General features: G+C 36.9%; 1 protein-coding gene across 7 annotated transcripts in view; it reads right to left on the bottom strand.

Moving 5' to 3' along the window:
* Position 1: 1 nt before the first annotated feature.
* The window catches only part of usp (retinoid X receptor ultraspiracle), a 54,684-nt gene continuing 36,295 nt past the window's right edge, over positions 2 to 18,390 (bottom strand). For 6 of the 7 annotated variants that reach the window (XM_074085449.1, XM_074085448.1, XM_074085445.1 and 3 more), the window contains 7 exons: positions 12,833 to 13,067; positions 11,069 to 11,207; positions 7,574 to 7,716; positions 6,167 to 6,242; positions 4,832 to 4,981; positions 4,357 to 4,406; positions 2 to 2,925 (listed from right to left, as the gene is read on the bottom strand). In XM_074085449.1, coding sequence (XP_073941550.1) covers positions 2,704 to 2,925; positions 4,357 to 4,406; positions 4,832 to 4,981; positions 6,167 to 6,242; positions 7,574 to 7,716; positions 11,069 to 11,207; positions 12,833 to 13,067 — 1,015 coding nt within the window. In that variant the 3' untranslated portion in view covers positions 2 to 2,703. The remainder of the gene's footprint in view (positions 2,926 to 4,356; positions 4,407 to 4,831; positions 4,982 to 6,166; positions 6,243 to 7,573; positions 7,717 to 11,068; positions 11,208 to 12,832; positions 13,068 to 18,390) is intronic. The other variant, XM_074085447.1, reaches the window with a different exon arrangement.

Raw genomic sequence — 18,390 nt, 5'->3', positions numbered from 1 at the left:
ATATTGTGATAAGGATAAAGTTTAATCACCTTCATCTTAAAGCTATGTCTATACAAAAAAATATAACTTACATTTAGTCAGATATTTAGTGAACATCATTATAAATCATCTCACAACCGCTGCAACACTTCCAACATAGAATTCATACCCAACCATAGAATAATATCAAGTTTTCAACATTAATGCAGTAATTACCTAATTCCATTATTTTCAACAGCAATACTATGCATCCATAACAAACGATAGAGCGCATGGTTAGTTATAATTTCAATACCAAATATAAATTGTGTCATCTTTTTCAACATTCCTGTTTGCGAGTTAACTCGGTGAGCTTGCCGTCTCGTCTTATAGTAGGCGACTAAACATGTTTCTCATTAAAAACTAAACGTTTATGAGACATCACATTCATTAACAGTCTAGTTTAATTTTACCTATTATACGCCAGATTTTTCATTTTTATACATAGATATTACATTTTATTAGGACAAAGTCTTTTAATTTTTAATACTGGTTAGTTGTTAGTCAACCATTCGCCTGATATTACTTACGTAATTAGTATGTATGAGGTACAAAAATAAACTGGCCTTTTTGAGGACGCGGATGGTTATAATCACTTTCGTAGGCCACAATTAAATAATATCCCAACCATAAAGGTGAAATACCTACACAATACATAATTATTATGATTACGAAATATTTACATTTAAAAATAACTTTCAATAAGGAAATCAAATATTTTCTAAAACAATTTCAAGATTTCTTGCTATTTTTAATCTGCACATCGAAATGCACGTTAAAGCACCGACATATGTAACGAAAACACTTATAGCATTGATACATACGTGTCATTTGTAAATAATCATATACTACGTGACGGTCGCCTTGTAACAATGTGATCCAAATATTTCGTGAATCAGAATAAGCTACGACGTCTCAGTACTGAAGTGTACAAAGTTTTTGCTTTGAAGAGAGATTTGGTAAACTTTATAATTACCTACGCGTAACAGTCTAATTATTATATTAATTCACTATGGACATCTAGGTACTCGACAAATAGAATTATCCTAATTAGCTGAACATCTAAACTAAATACGTTAATAATTTTACGGCTACGTAATAATAAAGAGGCGGCCCCATTTTCTCTACCTATCAACTGTTACACTTATCCGACGAATGTTCCTTATTTTGTAACATGTACATTTTGTACACTCTTGCGTTGTCTGCTTGGGAAAGATGTGTGCCTGACACTGGGAACCGTTAGATAGTTAACAAACCGGTCGATGTTAGCACCGAATTACCAACTTGCAATGTAAGACTATTAACTAATAAAAACAATATCCAGTGTTAATCAAACCCTTTTCAGTCTATCCACGCCGCAGACAATCAAGCATCGCCATTTTGAAATCCATAAATAGATTTTTAGTGTCAATCTCGGTTGCGTTCATCTCAGAAAATCAGTGTATTGTCTCTACTTCTCAGTCACGTTAGGGGCTCTTTGACTCTCGGAATGCTGATCTCAACATGCCGCCTTACTCGTTATTTGGATGACTTATAATATGTATAAGGAATTACTGAAGCATAGACGCCTAGTCTAAAATATTAGTTAGTCCTTACGACACTCGACACGGGTCCCACGCAGCGAGAGCATGAGAGATCAGTACGGGATGGTACATTTTTGGTATTCATGCACTTTATCTAATGTCGTAACGACGACAGCTTCCATCATATTAAGCTACGGCACAATGTAAGCACGAGGACTGAGGTGGTCCTCGTTGCTGGTTGTCAATTAGTTATTTACTCTTACGCCTTATACGATTAGTTTTTCGTAGCTGACGATGGGTTTACTCGATCGTAGTGTGAAGTAAGATAACTCAAATTTTATACAGATTACAATAAAAAAGCTATAATTTAAAAACAAAACCGTAGATACATAATGTAACTACCAAACACCTGGACCAGCCAGCATGTTGTGTAAGATAAAATTTCGATAAAATATCAGAAATGAATAGAGTTATCGTTACAAAATTGCACATATACCCTGCTGATGTGTTTGGAAAGTGGCGACTTAATAAAAATAATTTCAAAAAATTCAACTAATTCGTAGGCTAACAATAGTCGTAGATTATCGAAAATTCTGCCTCCCAACACATCGGGGGAATTGGCCCCTACTGATCCTTGGAATTTCATGAGATAGCGGGGGATATGTCCCTAAAGATGATTTTACACGGGCAACTCTGGAAACTGGGTCACATTTGGATGAGTTCACTGGATTAATTAGAAAAATATTTTATCAAAACAATGAGTTTCTTGACATGAAAAATATCACTAAATGGCGTTAGTATCGTGACGTTGATGTTAGTCTTACTTGTGATTAATTCATTTATTTAACCAATTACAAACGTGATATAAATGTCAAGGTTGTCAACTTCCACTTACACTTGAATGTCAATAATGCCCGTGTAAAGCATCTTAACCATTAGAATAAAAACTATCAGAAGCAAAACTCCGCTGTGTTGCAGTCGTTAGAAACTCAATTCGTTTATAAAAACGTTTGATCGACGCGACTTTCTGATTACGCATAATTTGCGTGATCCGTCGCTAATACTTTAATGATAGTCCCAAGTTAAGTCCCACCCTAGATGTATTCAGTTTCGCTTCTATTAGCCATAGTTCTTCTCACATCGGCAGGGCGTGTATCGCACTTTACATCATGGCATTGACGTCGATCGGAGGCGCGTGGTTTCGGAGCGCCTCTCGTATGTATCCGCTGATGGAGCCTTCGGCCACGAGGTGGAAGAAGTAGAGGTGTTCGAAGCTCTTGAGCGAGATGGAGCGGAGAGCTGGCAGCCGCAGCAGCAAGGACGCAAACCGGCCTTCCTCGTTGCTTCGCGACCGCCGGCAGTAGTCGTCCAGGCAAGAGAACATCTGAACAACAAACATTTGTTACGCCATAGTTTAAAAGCTATGACAGAAAAAGACGTCGGTCGGTTTTGCTCTGTTCGGTCAGCCGTTCGATTGACGTCTTCTTCGCTCATATTGCTAAGCTTATATAAAGCTTTTTTGATTGGCTTAAGCCATTTTTATTTACAATAACAACATTGTCATAAGTAATACGGTATTTGACTATTTTGTATATGTTTTATAAATTAAAAATACACAATGCCTGTTATCGAATAGAAAAACAATTTTTAAGCTATCTTTACAAATAACAAAGTTCAAGATTAGACAGAGAAAGACATACTGGCATGTGACGTCACACGCCAGTACCGCCATACTTGCTGCATAGAGAAAAGCGTTTGAGAAAGAGACAGGTATATAGATTTTACAAAAAATCACTATAAATCCAATTTTCAACCGATTCAAATTTTATCTTCGCTTAACACTATCTGTAGATCTATATTTTCATAATAATATTAAGATATGGCAAAATCAGGAGTTGTCAAATACCGTATTGTTAAGTACAGTCGAGGGCACATCTATATAGCCAGCCATAGGGTTGAATATATGTATACATCGCCCTTATGGCTTAAAGGTGTATAGATTTTTTTGACGTCTTTTTAACGTACAGCCTTGGCCAAAAGTCTTAGCATCCTGTACAAAATATAAATCTACAAAATATGTGCATCCAAATCGTATATAACATTTACAAATTATTAGTAAATACACATACGTAGTTATATACACAATAAATGGCATGCTGGTGCGCCATAAAACAAAACCTATAAACCCTTTTTTTTAAATCGGTTCTGGTCTATAGTTCTCTTTTTTAGGCATATTAAAAAGACAATACATATACATTTTTTTTTTGCAAGAAACAAAAACAATTATTTTTTACTGGCGTATGTCTTCAAGTTAGATGCAAGCGAACCAGCATGCCATTTATTGTGTATAAAACTACGAATGTGTATTTAATTATAATTTGTAAATATTATATACAATTTGGATGCACACATTTTGTGAATTTATATTTTTTTTTAGGGTGCTAATACTTTTGACCAAGGCTGTACGTATATCCCCTTGACTGTACGAACATAAACTATTACTACTATTCTAATGCTACTAATTGACATAACTTTAAAAGCTCTGATACAAAATTTGAACTATGTTATCAAAATTGTCTCTGATTGACTATTGCAGAAAATGCATGTTCAGAGGTCATCCATAAATTACGTCACACATTTGGGGGGGGGGGGATTTGGGTTAGTAGGCGGCATAGCAATGCATATGACGAGGAGGGAGTTGAAAATTGATAAAATTGGTGTGACTTAATACCCTATGGATGGCTCTCCATTACCGCTGACTCTACAATTCTGCTTCAAAGTTAACTGTATTGCCATTTTAGGGGAAAGTACTTACTTTTTCTCGCAAAACGTCAACTTCTTGCCGATTCTTCAGTCCTTTCACATCTGAAATTACATAAGTAGATCAATTAAGAAATGCATTTCGAATACGGATTGCAATCCGGATAGTTCGAAATCCGAAATAACCGAAAAAATCCGGATTTTTGCTGTCTTTATAAATTCGGTGCTCGGCTAGACGTATCCAGCTACTACCAGCAAGCCTTTCGCAGATCGTCACTTCACCTGGCCGGAAGGCGTCCTACACTACCAACACTATCAAGCTTTTCAACCGCCTCTATTTTCGTGGCCAGATTTTTTTATGAATGTGCTGTAGAATTCGATGACATTTTAGGGAATTTTTAGACGTCCTGTACTATTTTGATAACCTGGAAACTGTAAGAGAATCTTCTACCATGTCAACAAAAATGTGCCCACGAAAAAAAAACACTCGAATAACATTATGACATGACCCAATAGCGTTATGTACTGACCAGGGTTGAGCAGCACGATGGCTTTGAGCGCGACGTACTCGGCCTGGTCCATGCGCAAGGTGCGCATCTTCAGACTGAGCTCGGACAGCACGCGGTCGAAGATGGCGCCCACGCCCGCCTGCTGCGCCGAGTTGCGGTGCAACGTCATGCCTGCAACGCGATAACACAAACCAGCTGTCATGTGTTCTGATCTAAGATCTTCAACAGAATTCCGAAGAATATACTGATGGATGACCGAGGATGTTCATGATTTCTAAAAAAAACTTTTTAACTTTTTGGCGGATAAGGTCTACTATTATTATTCAATGGAGGAGTATACATATGTATATGCGCGATAGTTTAACAACTTTTTAGACTATAATTATATTAATTTATTGCATGACTGACATTTGTATTTGTATCTAGACACGCGGTAGCGTGTCAAGCTAAGTTCAGGCTAACACAACTGGCGATCAGCACCGTGTGTAATATTCTTTATGTTTCACGAGTTCAGTTGGCCGCGACTTCAATCGGTGTAGAATTCGGTTAGCGGTGTCCCGCGGGTATTCAATAAATTTCGGGATTAAAATAAAGCTACTTTAACATTATGGTTCAAATACCAAAGCGGATTTTTTTTATATCTGTTTGTCTATTCTATTACGCCCATAACAAATCTAAAATTACCCTCACTGCGTACATTTTGCTTAGGGCTATGCTTACACTGGATATTATGTAGTTTGGATACCTCTACAAATTTGTAAGGCACCGTCGGTGAGTGAGTCCTATTCGCGCTTGTCCAATGTTTTAAAAGTATAAGTACATCATTAAAGTGTCATTGACAGTAAATAATAACTAATTTGTCTGTCATCGCTAAACTCTGAACTACATCTTCGCTATAATTTTAAAGCCCTAAGTAAACTCAAACAGTGGCAGAGCAAAATTAATTGGTTTCGAAGATAAAATTGTTTATGGGCAACTGCACCTCAAAATATATATACATATTTGTATATAAGAACAGCCATCTGTGCATCGGCAGTCAAATACAAAAATATCTGACATTAGTTCGCGTTTAACAGCATCATTTCAAATACGGTTGTAAATACCACAAAATACGTCTTAGGATAAACATTTGATATCGTAAAGTTACAGCGGCGACGCTGCCAAATTCAAAGCATTGTGTTATGTAGGTATAATCGTATGTGTTCCACCGATATACGGTGTCATAAAGGATGGTATTATGTTGCTCCTACTAATATTACAACTATTATAAGTAAGAAATATGTTAAATTACATCTACTGCGTAAACTGTGCAGACGGAGTCGCGGATAAAACTAGTAAAGATGTGAGTGAACTTACCAGGCATGAGACACATCAGTTGTGGCTGAGTGGTGCTCCGCGTTCCGTCCCCGTTCTCCCTCTCATCTTCCAAATACTGAAACAGTTGAATTAAATCATTATTCGCAAGACACGCCAGCACAAACAGAAACATAAGATCGTTGTTTTAAAAGAAAAACAACTTTAAAAGCCTCAAAAGATAAACACGCTCTTGTTTATTTTTTGTAAAGAATTTCGCCGTCGAAAAAAAAGGACTGCGCTGCGCTACATTTCGTCCTTGAGACAAAGGCGTTTTTTGGCGCAGTGCGCTCACGACGCGAATAGCATACCAACTGGATGAGAAACTCTCCGTCTATTAAAACTTATATGTATACAGAATTTAAACCCACTGTACGTTTTTAATATTTATTGTACGCTTGTTTACAAAGCAGTGGCAGTGTGGTAGTTCCTAACTGGTTAAACCTGATCTACCATTGTATGGGAAGCATTTTGAACACTTCGAAATGTAAACATTAAACTTAAAAAAAAGTACTAGCCTGCTAAAGGACCTAATAAAATGGTGCAATAAGTATCATAATAATATCTTAACTTCGTATTATTACGTCAGCGTCAAAGCCTTTGACTCATAATCATGAATATAAAAAATATAGCGAAGTTAGTTGAATAAAGAATAAGCTTCTATGCGACAGTACAATTTTGCTACACAGTTCAACCAATTTAAGTTAGAAGTAAAAGTTATTCAACTAAAGTAAAATAAATTTCTTTGTAACTAAATTAAGCCATTGTTCAGATAACAATAAAAAGGTTTGCTCTGACAAAAACTGTTTTGAATATAGCTTTATAAAGTCGGAGCACTTTTATAAAAAAGTTGAAACGGTGTTGACATTGTCACTATCAGATATATCAGAGTGCATAAAGTGTTTATAAATATCTAAGTAAAAGTAAACGCGTGTTTAAAAAGCCCTTCGTCGGCATATACTGGTCACAGTAGCTACAAATTGAAACCTTTTTAACGTTTGTAATGTTTATTGTACAATCGCCATCATAAATATCAGAGCTATCTAGGTGCTCATAGACATTTGAACACGATCACTCTGCCAATCGTGTAAGCGCGTGTTTAGATATTAGTGTGCACCTGGACTACTCTGGTTATCTAGACGGCTGTATAACACCAGAAGTATTTCGGCAATATGCCCGTGCCGCCAAGCAACAATGCTTGCGCTGCTGTGTTCCACCATGAAGAGTAAGGCAGCTGGTGAAATTACTGGCACTTGAGGTTTTCCATCTTAACCCTCCTGTAGTCTAGGCTAGCAACGCATTTGCAATCTGGCCGACGGGTCATATTGGTACCTACAGCTACGTACCTACTATCAGGCGATTACTTGCTCGTTTGTCACTATTAAAACAAAACATACTGTCAGTTCGTACCTCCATAGAGCGCCAGGCGATGGCGAAGAGTAGCAGCTCATTCCAGGAGGCCTTGATGAGTACCACTTGATCGTCCAGCTCCAGCTGCCCGAAATGCGGGATGTCGCGCGCCCATACCACCAACGCCGCTATTTGCTTGTTGCCTGCAGACACAGGAAAGGAATTTCGTTCATTGCTTGTTCAACAACCTTACGGCTTTCCAATAATTGGCAACATAAGCAATGTTTATTACCAAAATGCTTGCAGATGACAGTAAACCGCTTCATATATATTTTTGACTGCTTTGTACTGCCATGGTAATAAGAGATTGTTTAGATAATTTTGAGCACCTCAACTGTTCATCTACTTCTGCTGCTGACTGTACTTATCTATTAGAACCTCTCAGAAATAAGTTACTACGGCTTTATTACGTCGGAATAAGAGTCCGTGGTACATATTATTTTCGAAACGTGGGATGAGTTCATATTTTTACGCTCGACCATCTCCACCACTCATCGAAGAAGTCATTGGGGCATTTATTGTGAGAAGGTGGCGCTACTGTTTGAGATTAAAACACAAAAGTTTGTTTATGAGCAGAGGATTGCTGCAAGACAATAATATCACGGGAAAATTCACACCAATTGACCTAGTCCCAAAGTAAGCTTAGCAAAGCTCAGTAAGCTTGTGTTAAGCAAACTAATGGGACAGTATTTGGAACCACTATGTATCTACAAACTTACGTTGTAGTTGAGTTAGACCTAGTTAAGATGGTGGCTGCGATTAGGCAAGAAGCGCCGACAAGCTGCTGACACTTATTTGACTAGTGGCCTAGCGGCAGGCTGCTCCTAATGTCAAACATCAAACCTTTTAAAGGTATCGTGAGATACCTTGATATTAATTCCTTGTCTGCGAGCACACTTGTACTGTATATAACAGTGCTTACAAACTTTAACTCAAGAGGTTTGTGAATACTAAAATATTATTCAGATTAGCAATCTACATGCAGGTTTTTCGGCTGACAAAGACAAGGAAATAAAAACCTTAAAAATATCGCTGTTTTTTGTCAACCCTGAATTGAGCTACTTAATTTTTTATCCATTCACACTTTTTTTGTTCTGTTATGCGAATGTTGTGTATTGTTTTTATAAATATTAATGATGTCACAAATAGTTAACGTCCAATTATTTAAAGCAGTACTAGTAATTAACACGTGCTATATAGATATTTGTTCTAGTGATAGAGACAATAACAGTAAAGACAAAAAGCTCCAATGACATCACAGAAGCTTGCATCACGCAAATAGCGATATATAGATACACGTGCGCTATATATAGCTATCGGTAGAGCGATAGATCCTGCTTCATGATAGAATTAATACATAGCTGTGCGTATTTCCAAACAACAAAAAAACAAGTATTTTAGCAACTTCTAAACACAAATATTGATTCAAATTTTTATGCTTTTATATATATAAATACTGGAAATACAGGTCACATAATGGGATGGCCCGTAAGTAAATTATACAAAACACATCAAATTGCGTGCCATTAGTGTGCCATATTGAGAAAATGGTAGTAATTTGGAAATTATTATGTATTAAACATTGGACTTAAACTACTAAGAAATAAGACGCTCGTGACAAATAAAAATACATACACACAGATTAATGCAGAAAGATTTCCATTTACTACAAGATGTTACGCGACAAAAATGGATCCCATTAGAGCTGAGGTTTCATAATATGGAGTTGTGTAGATAGAACATATATTGGTAATTGCGCAGTAATAAAGTAGCGCGGAATCGTATTGAGGGCTGCTTTCATCGTCTAGGCCTAGGGTAAAAAATTCAATCATTAACACTGGGGTAGGGATGAAGAGTTCCATGAATTTTGTTACCGTTAACTAGGAGTTATATAGGCAAGTAGACCGGATGATAAAATAACTAGTCATTACTATTTAAAAAGTTGTAATAAATAAAAACTGTCTTATTTTTATCACTGGCAATCTGTGTTCTAAATTTGAATTTGGTGGCGTGCAAGTGGCGTGACAATTTTATTGGGTTGTTGTCATTTGAAAATATGTTTCGATCAATGTTTTGGAAACGGATACAATTTAATAAAGAGCGGTGATTAAGATTTTTTATACGAATGGCAAGGATATTTGACGACCGGATGGCCAAGTGGTTAGAGAACCTGACTACGTAGCTTAAGGTCCCGGGTTCGAATCCCGGCCGGGGCAGATATTTGTATGAATAATACGAATGTTTGTTCTCGGGTCTTGGATGTTTAATATGTATTTAAGTATGTATTTATCTATATAAGTATGTTTATCCGTTGCCTAGTGTCCATAGTACAAGCTTTGCTTAGTTTGGGACTAGGTCAATTGGTGTCAAGTGTCTCATGATATTTATTTATTTATTTAAGAATGTTTTGGGTGAATGTGTTCCTTCTTATGGCACAGTAAAAAACTGGGTGCCTGAGTTAAAACGCAGTGGTCACAAGTGTCCAAGTCCAAGATGAAGTCCACCCGGACATCCAAAAACGTCAAAAGTCACGACTCCGCAAATGGTCACGAAATAACATTTTATGGATTTAGCAGATCAACGATTGAAATTACATATCTGACACTACAGGTATCTTGAACGAACGGGTGCATTATATCCTAAGTGAGGATTAAATATGGAAAAGATATACACCCTTTGGGTGCCAAGATTGCTCACGCACGACCAAAAAATAATTCAATTTTATTACGGAATCTTAAACTTTTATTATTACACTAGTTTTTTGTCATCAAGCCCTCGTAGCTAACCCAGATCTGCGCAAGCCTAGGCATTACCTTCAAACTTGGAAAGCAGATAGACAGGTAATACAATATGAAATAAATGCGACTAATCCGCTGTGTAAGTTGAGTGGTAGGTTGAGTTGGCACGCCTACTCGTAATTGAGAGGATTTAAACAAATTAATGAATAAACAACGGTATTTCAGAGAGAACCGATGAGAATGACAGTAAAAAAAAACTTTTCTTACTATAAATAAATCATGTGGGATAGCTTTTTTTCTCTTCTTTAAATCGACAGCTGGGACTATAGATAGTCTCTATCTTTGGTAGACATAAGATGAGACAGCACGCTCGTTCATTTGTTTGGTGTTCTTGTAGTATCAGAGCTATGATGTAAGTACAAGGCTATATTTAACACTTCAACTGTCCGTGCATGACATGTAATGCACCCTCAAACTAGCTCTGCTACGTCTACATGACATCAGAAATGGATAATTCTGTACATTTGTGCATTACCTGTAATGCACAGACGTATCGACCCATGACAGTGGCGAAAGCGAGGGACAGTTAAAGTGTTAAAGTGGGTTTATATAATATGAGTAATATCAAACAAGAAGCTTTAGATTGCGGGGCTACCGAACAAGTTATAACGCGATGGATTTTTGATGGCTCGCAATGTATTGCTACTCCGATGATTTTGCTCACAACGTGAAAACCCGGCCTAAGGTGGTAGTTTACCTATTTGGCAGAGGGAGGAGACGGGCGCGCGGTAACGTGGAGGCACGTTGCTGTCGGGCCCCACGCGGAGGAACTGGAACTCCTCGCTGGGATCTGCCACCAAAGACTCCATCTCCGTTAGGCGCTCGATTGACAGCTCCTAAGCAACAAAAACAAAGATACATATTTTTGTTTCAAATCGACCCCTTTGTACTTTTTTGTATATTCTATGAGGTGATAGAAGTAATTTTCAACAGACTTCAAAAAAGGAGAGGTTCTCAATTCATTGACAAAACAAAATGTTATTTTTGCAAGATATTATACAAATAATAATTAACTGAAGAACTACATGTTCGCGAATCACTTCATAAAACGGCTGCACCTACCTATTTGGTTTTTTTTTGTTGTGCTTGTAACTGTCAGGAGATTTGTACCAAAGAAAATGTCTGAATTGTGGTATTAGGTACATACTTCTTTCCTTCAAAACATACAAACGAACGAATAAGCTATTTCTTATACAGAATACTAAAACTTTATCAAAAAACTAGGGAACCTTCTTGTATGAATTGCATTAAATTCTTTGATATTTAATATAAAATTCAAGAGAAAGAAGCACCTACAAATAGCTGGACTATAAAAACTGCCAACTGGGAACTTGTGTTCCAGTTCAGGTTTTATGAGGATTCATTGAATGAGGGCTCCAGGCGAGGCTGGGGCAAGCCCCTTCTGTCTTAACCGCCAAACGCCTACAGCTTTCAAGTCTCAAAAGCTCTCGCAATAAAATAAATTCAAAGCGACATTAAAGAAGAACCACTGAACAAAATTACACACCTTGAAACGGAAATTTGTTATGATTCTCAAATTGTTTGATGTTTAACTGAAGTATTTATTCCATTTAAACAGGAACGCAATTTATTTGATGGAAACAAACATGGTCGTTGAATAGATGACATCATCTTGACCATATTAATTTCATGGTTCCGCAAAAACAACTTGCTAGATCAAAAACTACTAAACTTTGCTTTAAACATGAAATAAGGCAAAGACAATATAGGTAATATCTAAGCGAAGAGTGTCGCATCTTTCTTGTTTTGTTGAATAATACGTACTGCTTTAAACACAAACGATTATTTTAATTTAGCTTACGTAAGTAAAAATTAACCCAACCAATTCAAATGGGCCAATCAACTATTTTACCGACACTTTGGGCGTCTCCTGCGTTACCGAAATTGTCTCTGGCGTTACCAAGGTACTTCTAACAAGATATTTCACGGTTTAATAGGTTGAACTTACGTAGGATGGCATGTATTCATGTACATCATCTATTAAATTACAGAAAAAACATGTTTACTTACAAAAATCTGCAATTGTTTGAAAAATGTGCGGACAGTTCAGTGTGGGTAAAAAAGTTGATTGGCCCAAATAGTCTTCATAACGAGTTCTAACCCTAATACCCTATACTTGACGCAATCCTCCTTTCCTTGCAGTTGAATAATGATGGTTATGATAGCAGAATGATTTGCTACGATTTTGGTATTTATTAAATATACAACGATAGGTAATTAAAGGATACTGATGCTATCCACGCAGAATTCTTACACCATGCACTGTTATCCCATGGGATCTTTGCATTTTTCACAACCAAAACTAACAAATTTCTAACCTCAGAGTGCACATAAGGTAAAGTGGTTCCTTCGTAAAGAAGTAACAAACAGCTATAGATAAGAGTTAATTGCTGATTAAGATATACTTAGCTAATATTAATAAGTAAATGTATGAACTTACATCGCTTACCTGCACCGAGCTACTCGGGTGCGCATCCTCCGCGCCGCGAGCATTCCTCTGGCGCTCCTCTTGCACCGCCTCTCGCTTCATACCGCAAGCCAAACACTTTTGATAGCGGCAGTACTGGCATCGGTTCCTTTGCCGCTTGTCTATGATGCAGTTCCGCTCCTCCCGGCAAGCGTACGACAGGTCCTTCCGGACGGTCCGCTTGAAGAAACCCTTGCATCCTTCGCAACTGAAAAGGGGATTGTGGGTTTAGTTCGAGAGTTGTTTCATTTGAACGAGGCGCCAATAGGCGGTAAGCAACTGATAAAATCGGTGTCTAATCAAAAGTGATCACCAGACATTCATCTTTACAGTAAAATAATTTCAACGCATTTGCAATCTTTCATGACCGGTTATATAATAGCATAGTCAACTTAAAAATGAAATTAACGATATCTAGCTGTTTTTTTTTGTCTCCACAAATTTTGTTATTGAAATCTTGCGACAACGTTTGTCAAATACTCTGCGCCATTTAACTTTGCTTTTTACTCGACTACCCAATGGAGGGTTATTTTTTTACTAGGGGTCCGTATTAACACATTATCTCTTACTTTATTATTGCTATGCATGTCGTTGTGTACCTAAGGACGTTCTGAGAATATATATTTTTATTGACAACTACCAATTAACAAAAAAACATGGTTATTTTGTACTACCCGATTAGCTAATAATAAAGATAATGGTAATAGTTTTGCGCCCTTGAATAATATATATATATAAACTCTGTATAAGATAACTCTAACATGGATAGGATTCCCCGAACGTACAAAAAGGTTGAAATGGAGGCTTATTAACATTTCAGCGCCTCCGGGACTACGGGTTGAATAGGGTTCGAATTGAGGCTGATTGCGTACAGTGCAGTTGTCACGTAATCAAGCTGGGCGTAGATTGAAAAAAAAAAACATCCGGTGACATTACGCATATATATAAGTAAACCCAAAGGAGTTCTTGTTAATGGTTTTAACTCACTGCACTGTAAAATATCTAAACAATCTACTTAGATGAAAATAATGGCATACATATCCATAAGTAACAATATATGAGGTATATTACTTAAGTCCCCGTGAGACATATTTGATTAAATTACTACTTAAATTAATTTCAACTCTGAATTATAAGTCAGCAACGGTCCGACCAGTTTCAATCTTTTCCGAAGATCTTTTTGTGAGTGCAATGCGGGGAGTGCCACCGTCGTGAACGCCTATGCGTAACTCACCTATGAAAAAGATCTTCCAAAAAGACCGAAACTAGTTGGACCATTCCTGACTTATAGCCGTTGTAACGTTGAACCGATTTAATTTAGTAATTTAATCAATAATATGTAGGGTATTTAAACAGCGGTATTTTCAGTGACGTACCCGTGGTCCAACTAATTTAATTTGTCCAATCCGGAATTTGGCCAATAGTCTAAATTTAATTTATTAATTCATTTGTGACATTAATATCATTTTGCTTATTGACTTAGAATTGTATGTATTTAATTTGGACCTATGTTGTTCTTGAAATACTTAAATGAATTATCCGGAAATATTATATTATATTTTATTTATATAAATATAATATTTTAATACAAAAATAGAATAGAATAGAAACGGCTACGAAAGCATTTACGACATAACAATGCAAATCGAAGACCATAAATTAACGTGGGTAAAATACCTTAAATTGGATATAATATGTAATTATTAAAAGAGCCAGCTATTAAAGACTTTTTTTTTATTAAATAGCTGCATGCGGGTCACCTGATGGTAAGTGATCACCGCCGCCCATGGACACCTACAGAATTATTAGGACTGCGGGTGCGTTGCCGGACTAAAGGGCAGAGAGAGAGGGGTGGGAGAGGGGGGGAGTTGGGCCTCCGGATCTCCCACTCACCGTACGAAACACAGTAGCAAAACTACTATTTCACGCCGGTATTCAGTGGGAGTGTGGTACTAACCCGGTCGAGCCGGCCCATTCGTACTGCAGCCAGCAAGTGGTTCCAGTCAGGCTCTACCACATTAAAACTGTATCGTTTAGTATAAATACAACTTGTTACTTGCACATTATAGTATTTTGGCATTTAAAAAATATTTTGATAGGAGAAAAATGTTCGTCATAATGTCACAGAACCGATTTCCGTTAATATATTATGCAAGAAAAAAATTAATAAAAAAATGCGAGGCCTTTACACCACAACAGCGAAAATGTATTCTGCACAAACAGTGTTCAGTAAAAAGTATTACGTACCGAAAACTGGCAAAAATGGAAAGCGTAAGTGTGGGAGCCGTTCAAACTGCAATCCGTAAATACGGCAAGGAATATACTTTACATGACCGACAACGACCAGGCCAAAAACCAGGTTCATCCAGTCCACAACTGGATCGGAAGATAGTAAAGGCATACGCGTCTAACAGTGAGCTATCTGTTCGAGATATCGCTAAAAACCGGCCAAGAGCGTGTCGCACACGCCCAAAATAGGGTTCCGTAGCCATTACTAAAACATTAAGTAATATTTTTCTAAGGATTTCGTATTTTATACGGAATCTTCCAAGTTTAGGTATATTTTATACCTTAGGCTGCTATTCACTCTTAAACTACTAATAATTCTCAAGCAAACTTAGCCGTTATAGTTTTCCTTTAAGTTTGATATACTTGCTACCATCCTGATTTTTTTCAAATTTTTTCACCCACCGGCTTAGATTTTAGAGGGGGGGAGGGACGCTCGATTTACACGAAAATTTGCACTTTAAAGTTGTACGACTCAATTCTTTCGAAAACACGCCTGTGTTATAATGATGATGATGAAACATATTTTATCTGCACCCATATAGTAAATCCTTTATTATGCGTTTAAAAACCATAGGTAATGACCAGCATTACGACATTGGATTCTATTATGAACACGGCTGTATCGTAATGGTTCATACAAGATTTCATACATCAGCAGAGCAGCAGGTCGTCGCGCGCGCAGCGGGCGCAGCTCGTGGGGCAGACATACCTACCTAGTTCTCGTTAATGCAGGTCATTCTCAATGGTTCTTGAACACATGATAGATGATTTAATATGATGGATATTTAGATAAAATATTGTATACAACTGTACGTAATTTGTGACCCTATTATGAAACTCGGCTACGCCTCGTTTTATAAACCCACGCTCGTGTTTTAAGGACCCCTATTACGATACAGTTGTATAAAATACTAATGTAAAACTGAATAACAAATCTTTGCCAGGTCCTCAGTATTACACGGTTCTTGAGAGATCGGAGGTTACTCAGTCCGAAAAATCCATTTTTGTTAAAACGTTCGCCCAAAAATCATGGTCTGGCAGGCAATTTGCTAGTGCGGAATAAAATCTAGTTAATTTTTCACCACTTCATCAATGAATGCCGAAATTTACATGAAGGAGTGTCTTCACAAGAGAGTATTGCCCATGATATGAAAGCACAATTGCGAAACTGTATTTTGGCCCGACTTAGCGTCTTGCCATTACGCAGCTAAGGTGATAAAATGGTATAAAGACAATAACGTGAGTTTCGTGGCGAAAGACATGAATCCACCATATTGTCTATATCTTCCCAGATCGAACATTACTGGGCTATTATTAAGGCTAAATTTCGCAAAAGGGGTCGCAGTACCGATACGGAGCAACAGTTTCGTTCAGATTGGCACAAAATTGGCAGAAATTATAATAAAGTTGTTGTCCGGTCCGATCATTGATGGGTACCATGAGGCAGAAAGTCAGGAAACCGGCCAAAAATTAATAATTTTAGTTTTTTTACCATTAATTTTGGTTTTTGTCGATATTCATGTACAAAAATTCCAAATGAAATTAGCAAATATATAATATAAAAAATATGATAGTTTATTCTTGTAGTTATACTAAACGATCAATCTTTATAATGGGGAAGCGTGTGAATTTGATTCTATTAATGGCGCACGACGAATACTCATCGTATCGTTAATTCGTTACCATCCAATCCAGAATAAAATACTTTTTGCGAGACAAATTGCTCAGACCCAGTCGTCGCCGACTGGATTTCATTAAAGCCTTCAACGTGACGCAGGTTTTGCAAGAACACTGACGATAATCAAGATAAACTTTCACTTCTGAGAATTGAAATACTGAACACTTAACGTATGTAATAATCTAGAGAGTTGTGACTTTACTTTACCGATGTATTAAGTACCCATGATTTTACAACAGCGACGCACGGGCTGTCGTCATTCTCTGGTAGAAAAATGTCAGTAGAGCAACTGACGTCGAAAATTGTACTTGGATACGAATATAACATTTAAACTGTCAATTTGAGTGAAGGATTTTATAAAACCCAACGCTAATTATATTGGAACGAGAATGTAATTCGGGCCAGGTTTTTACGTGAGTCAAGCATTAGCACGTCTATAAAATGCGTTATAAGTACACTTTACGAGGTAGTTAGCGCAGTCTAATTAAAAATATTTAAATCAATGTTATAATTTATAAACCAAGCTTTAAAATGTTTAATAGGCAATTCTTCGGGTTGTGGATTCCGGTTCGTATCTGAAGCATACTCTACTTATAATTGTGTGTAGGTAAAGTAAGAATATAGTTGTGCTGTGCCTAAGTATATCTCATTCTATCCGACATGTTTCGAACCAATTTGTTCAAGGTTACCTTTCCGTTCGAGTCGAGTTCGACTTGAAAAAGAACCACAAATTGGCTCGAAACAGTTGGTCGTACTTCGACTATGTATACGTAAGTAGCCCTTGTATCTAATCTAATAATTTATGTCTGTGTCTCACGGTAGTTTTTAATTCAAAAAATATTTTACCTGTTATTTCTGGATCTGTTACTAACAAACAAGATCAATTGCTTGACACGTCAAATTAAATCGTCAATTATTTTCCATACAAAAATAGAAAAAGAAAGAGTTAAGCACTTATTCTTTAACTTGATTCAAGTCTTTGAGTACGGCGGTGAGACCGAGTGTATCTACATAATAAAGTTTTGTTGGAATCCCAGCCCGAACATTTTTTTCTAACGGATAGATAAATTAATAAAATCTATCCTTAGGCTCAGCTAAACAAAAGTCCCCTGAAATGGGTATAAATACCTGTAGAATCTATAATATGTTATATTAAACAAACTGATTTATTAATCCAACTATTTTACTTATATATAAGACACCTTTTGTAATATCCACCTAATCTAACTCGCCTAACTTGATAGGTGTACAGTAGATATAGGGTAAATATTGAATTGTCCACACGTCAAATACACGCAGTCATCTATACGGGATTAGGTCATTAGAGACACAGTATAAAAAGGAGCAGTAAGTATTCCGTCTCGGCAGTGTCCTTGATATAATTACTTACGCCGACTCGGTACACAAATGCGCGATAAGCTGCCTGCCTACTCTACTAACTGTCACTCTTCAGTTGTAGGGAAAGGATTAGGAGAGATTTAAAAATGGACTGAGAAGTGCATAACAAAAATGCATTTTACGTTATTTTAATAAACCACAAAACGTATTAAGTTTGAAACGGTTT

This window comes from Choristoneura fumiferana, chromosome 3 (genome assembly GCF_025370935.1).
Source record: "Choristoneura fumiferana chromosome 3, NRCan_CFum_1, whole genome shotgun sequence".
Lineage (NCBI taxonomy): Eukaryota > Metazoa > Arthropoda > Insecta > Lepidoptera > Tortricidae > Choristoneura > Choristoneura fumiferana.
The sequence above is the reverse complement of the archived record's forward strand: the minus strand, read 5'-3'. Positions and strand labels throughout refer to the sequence as shown.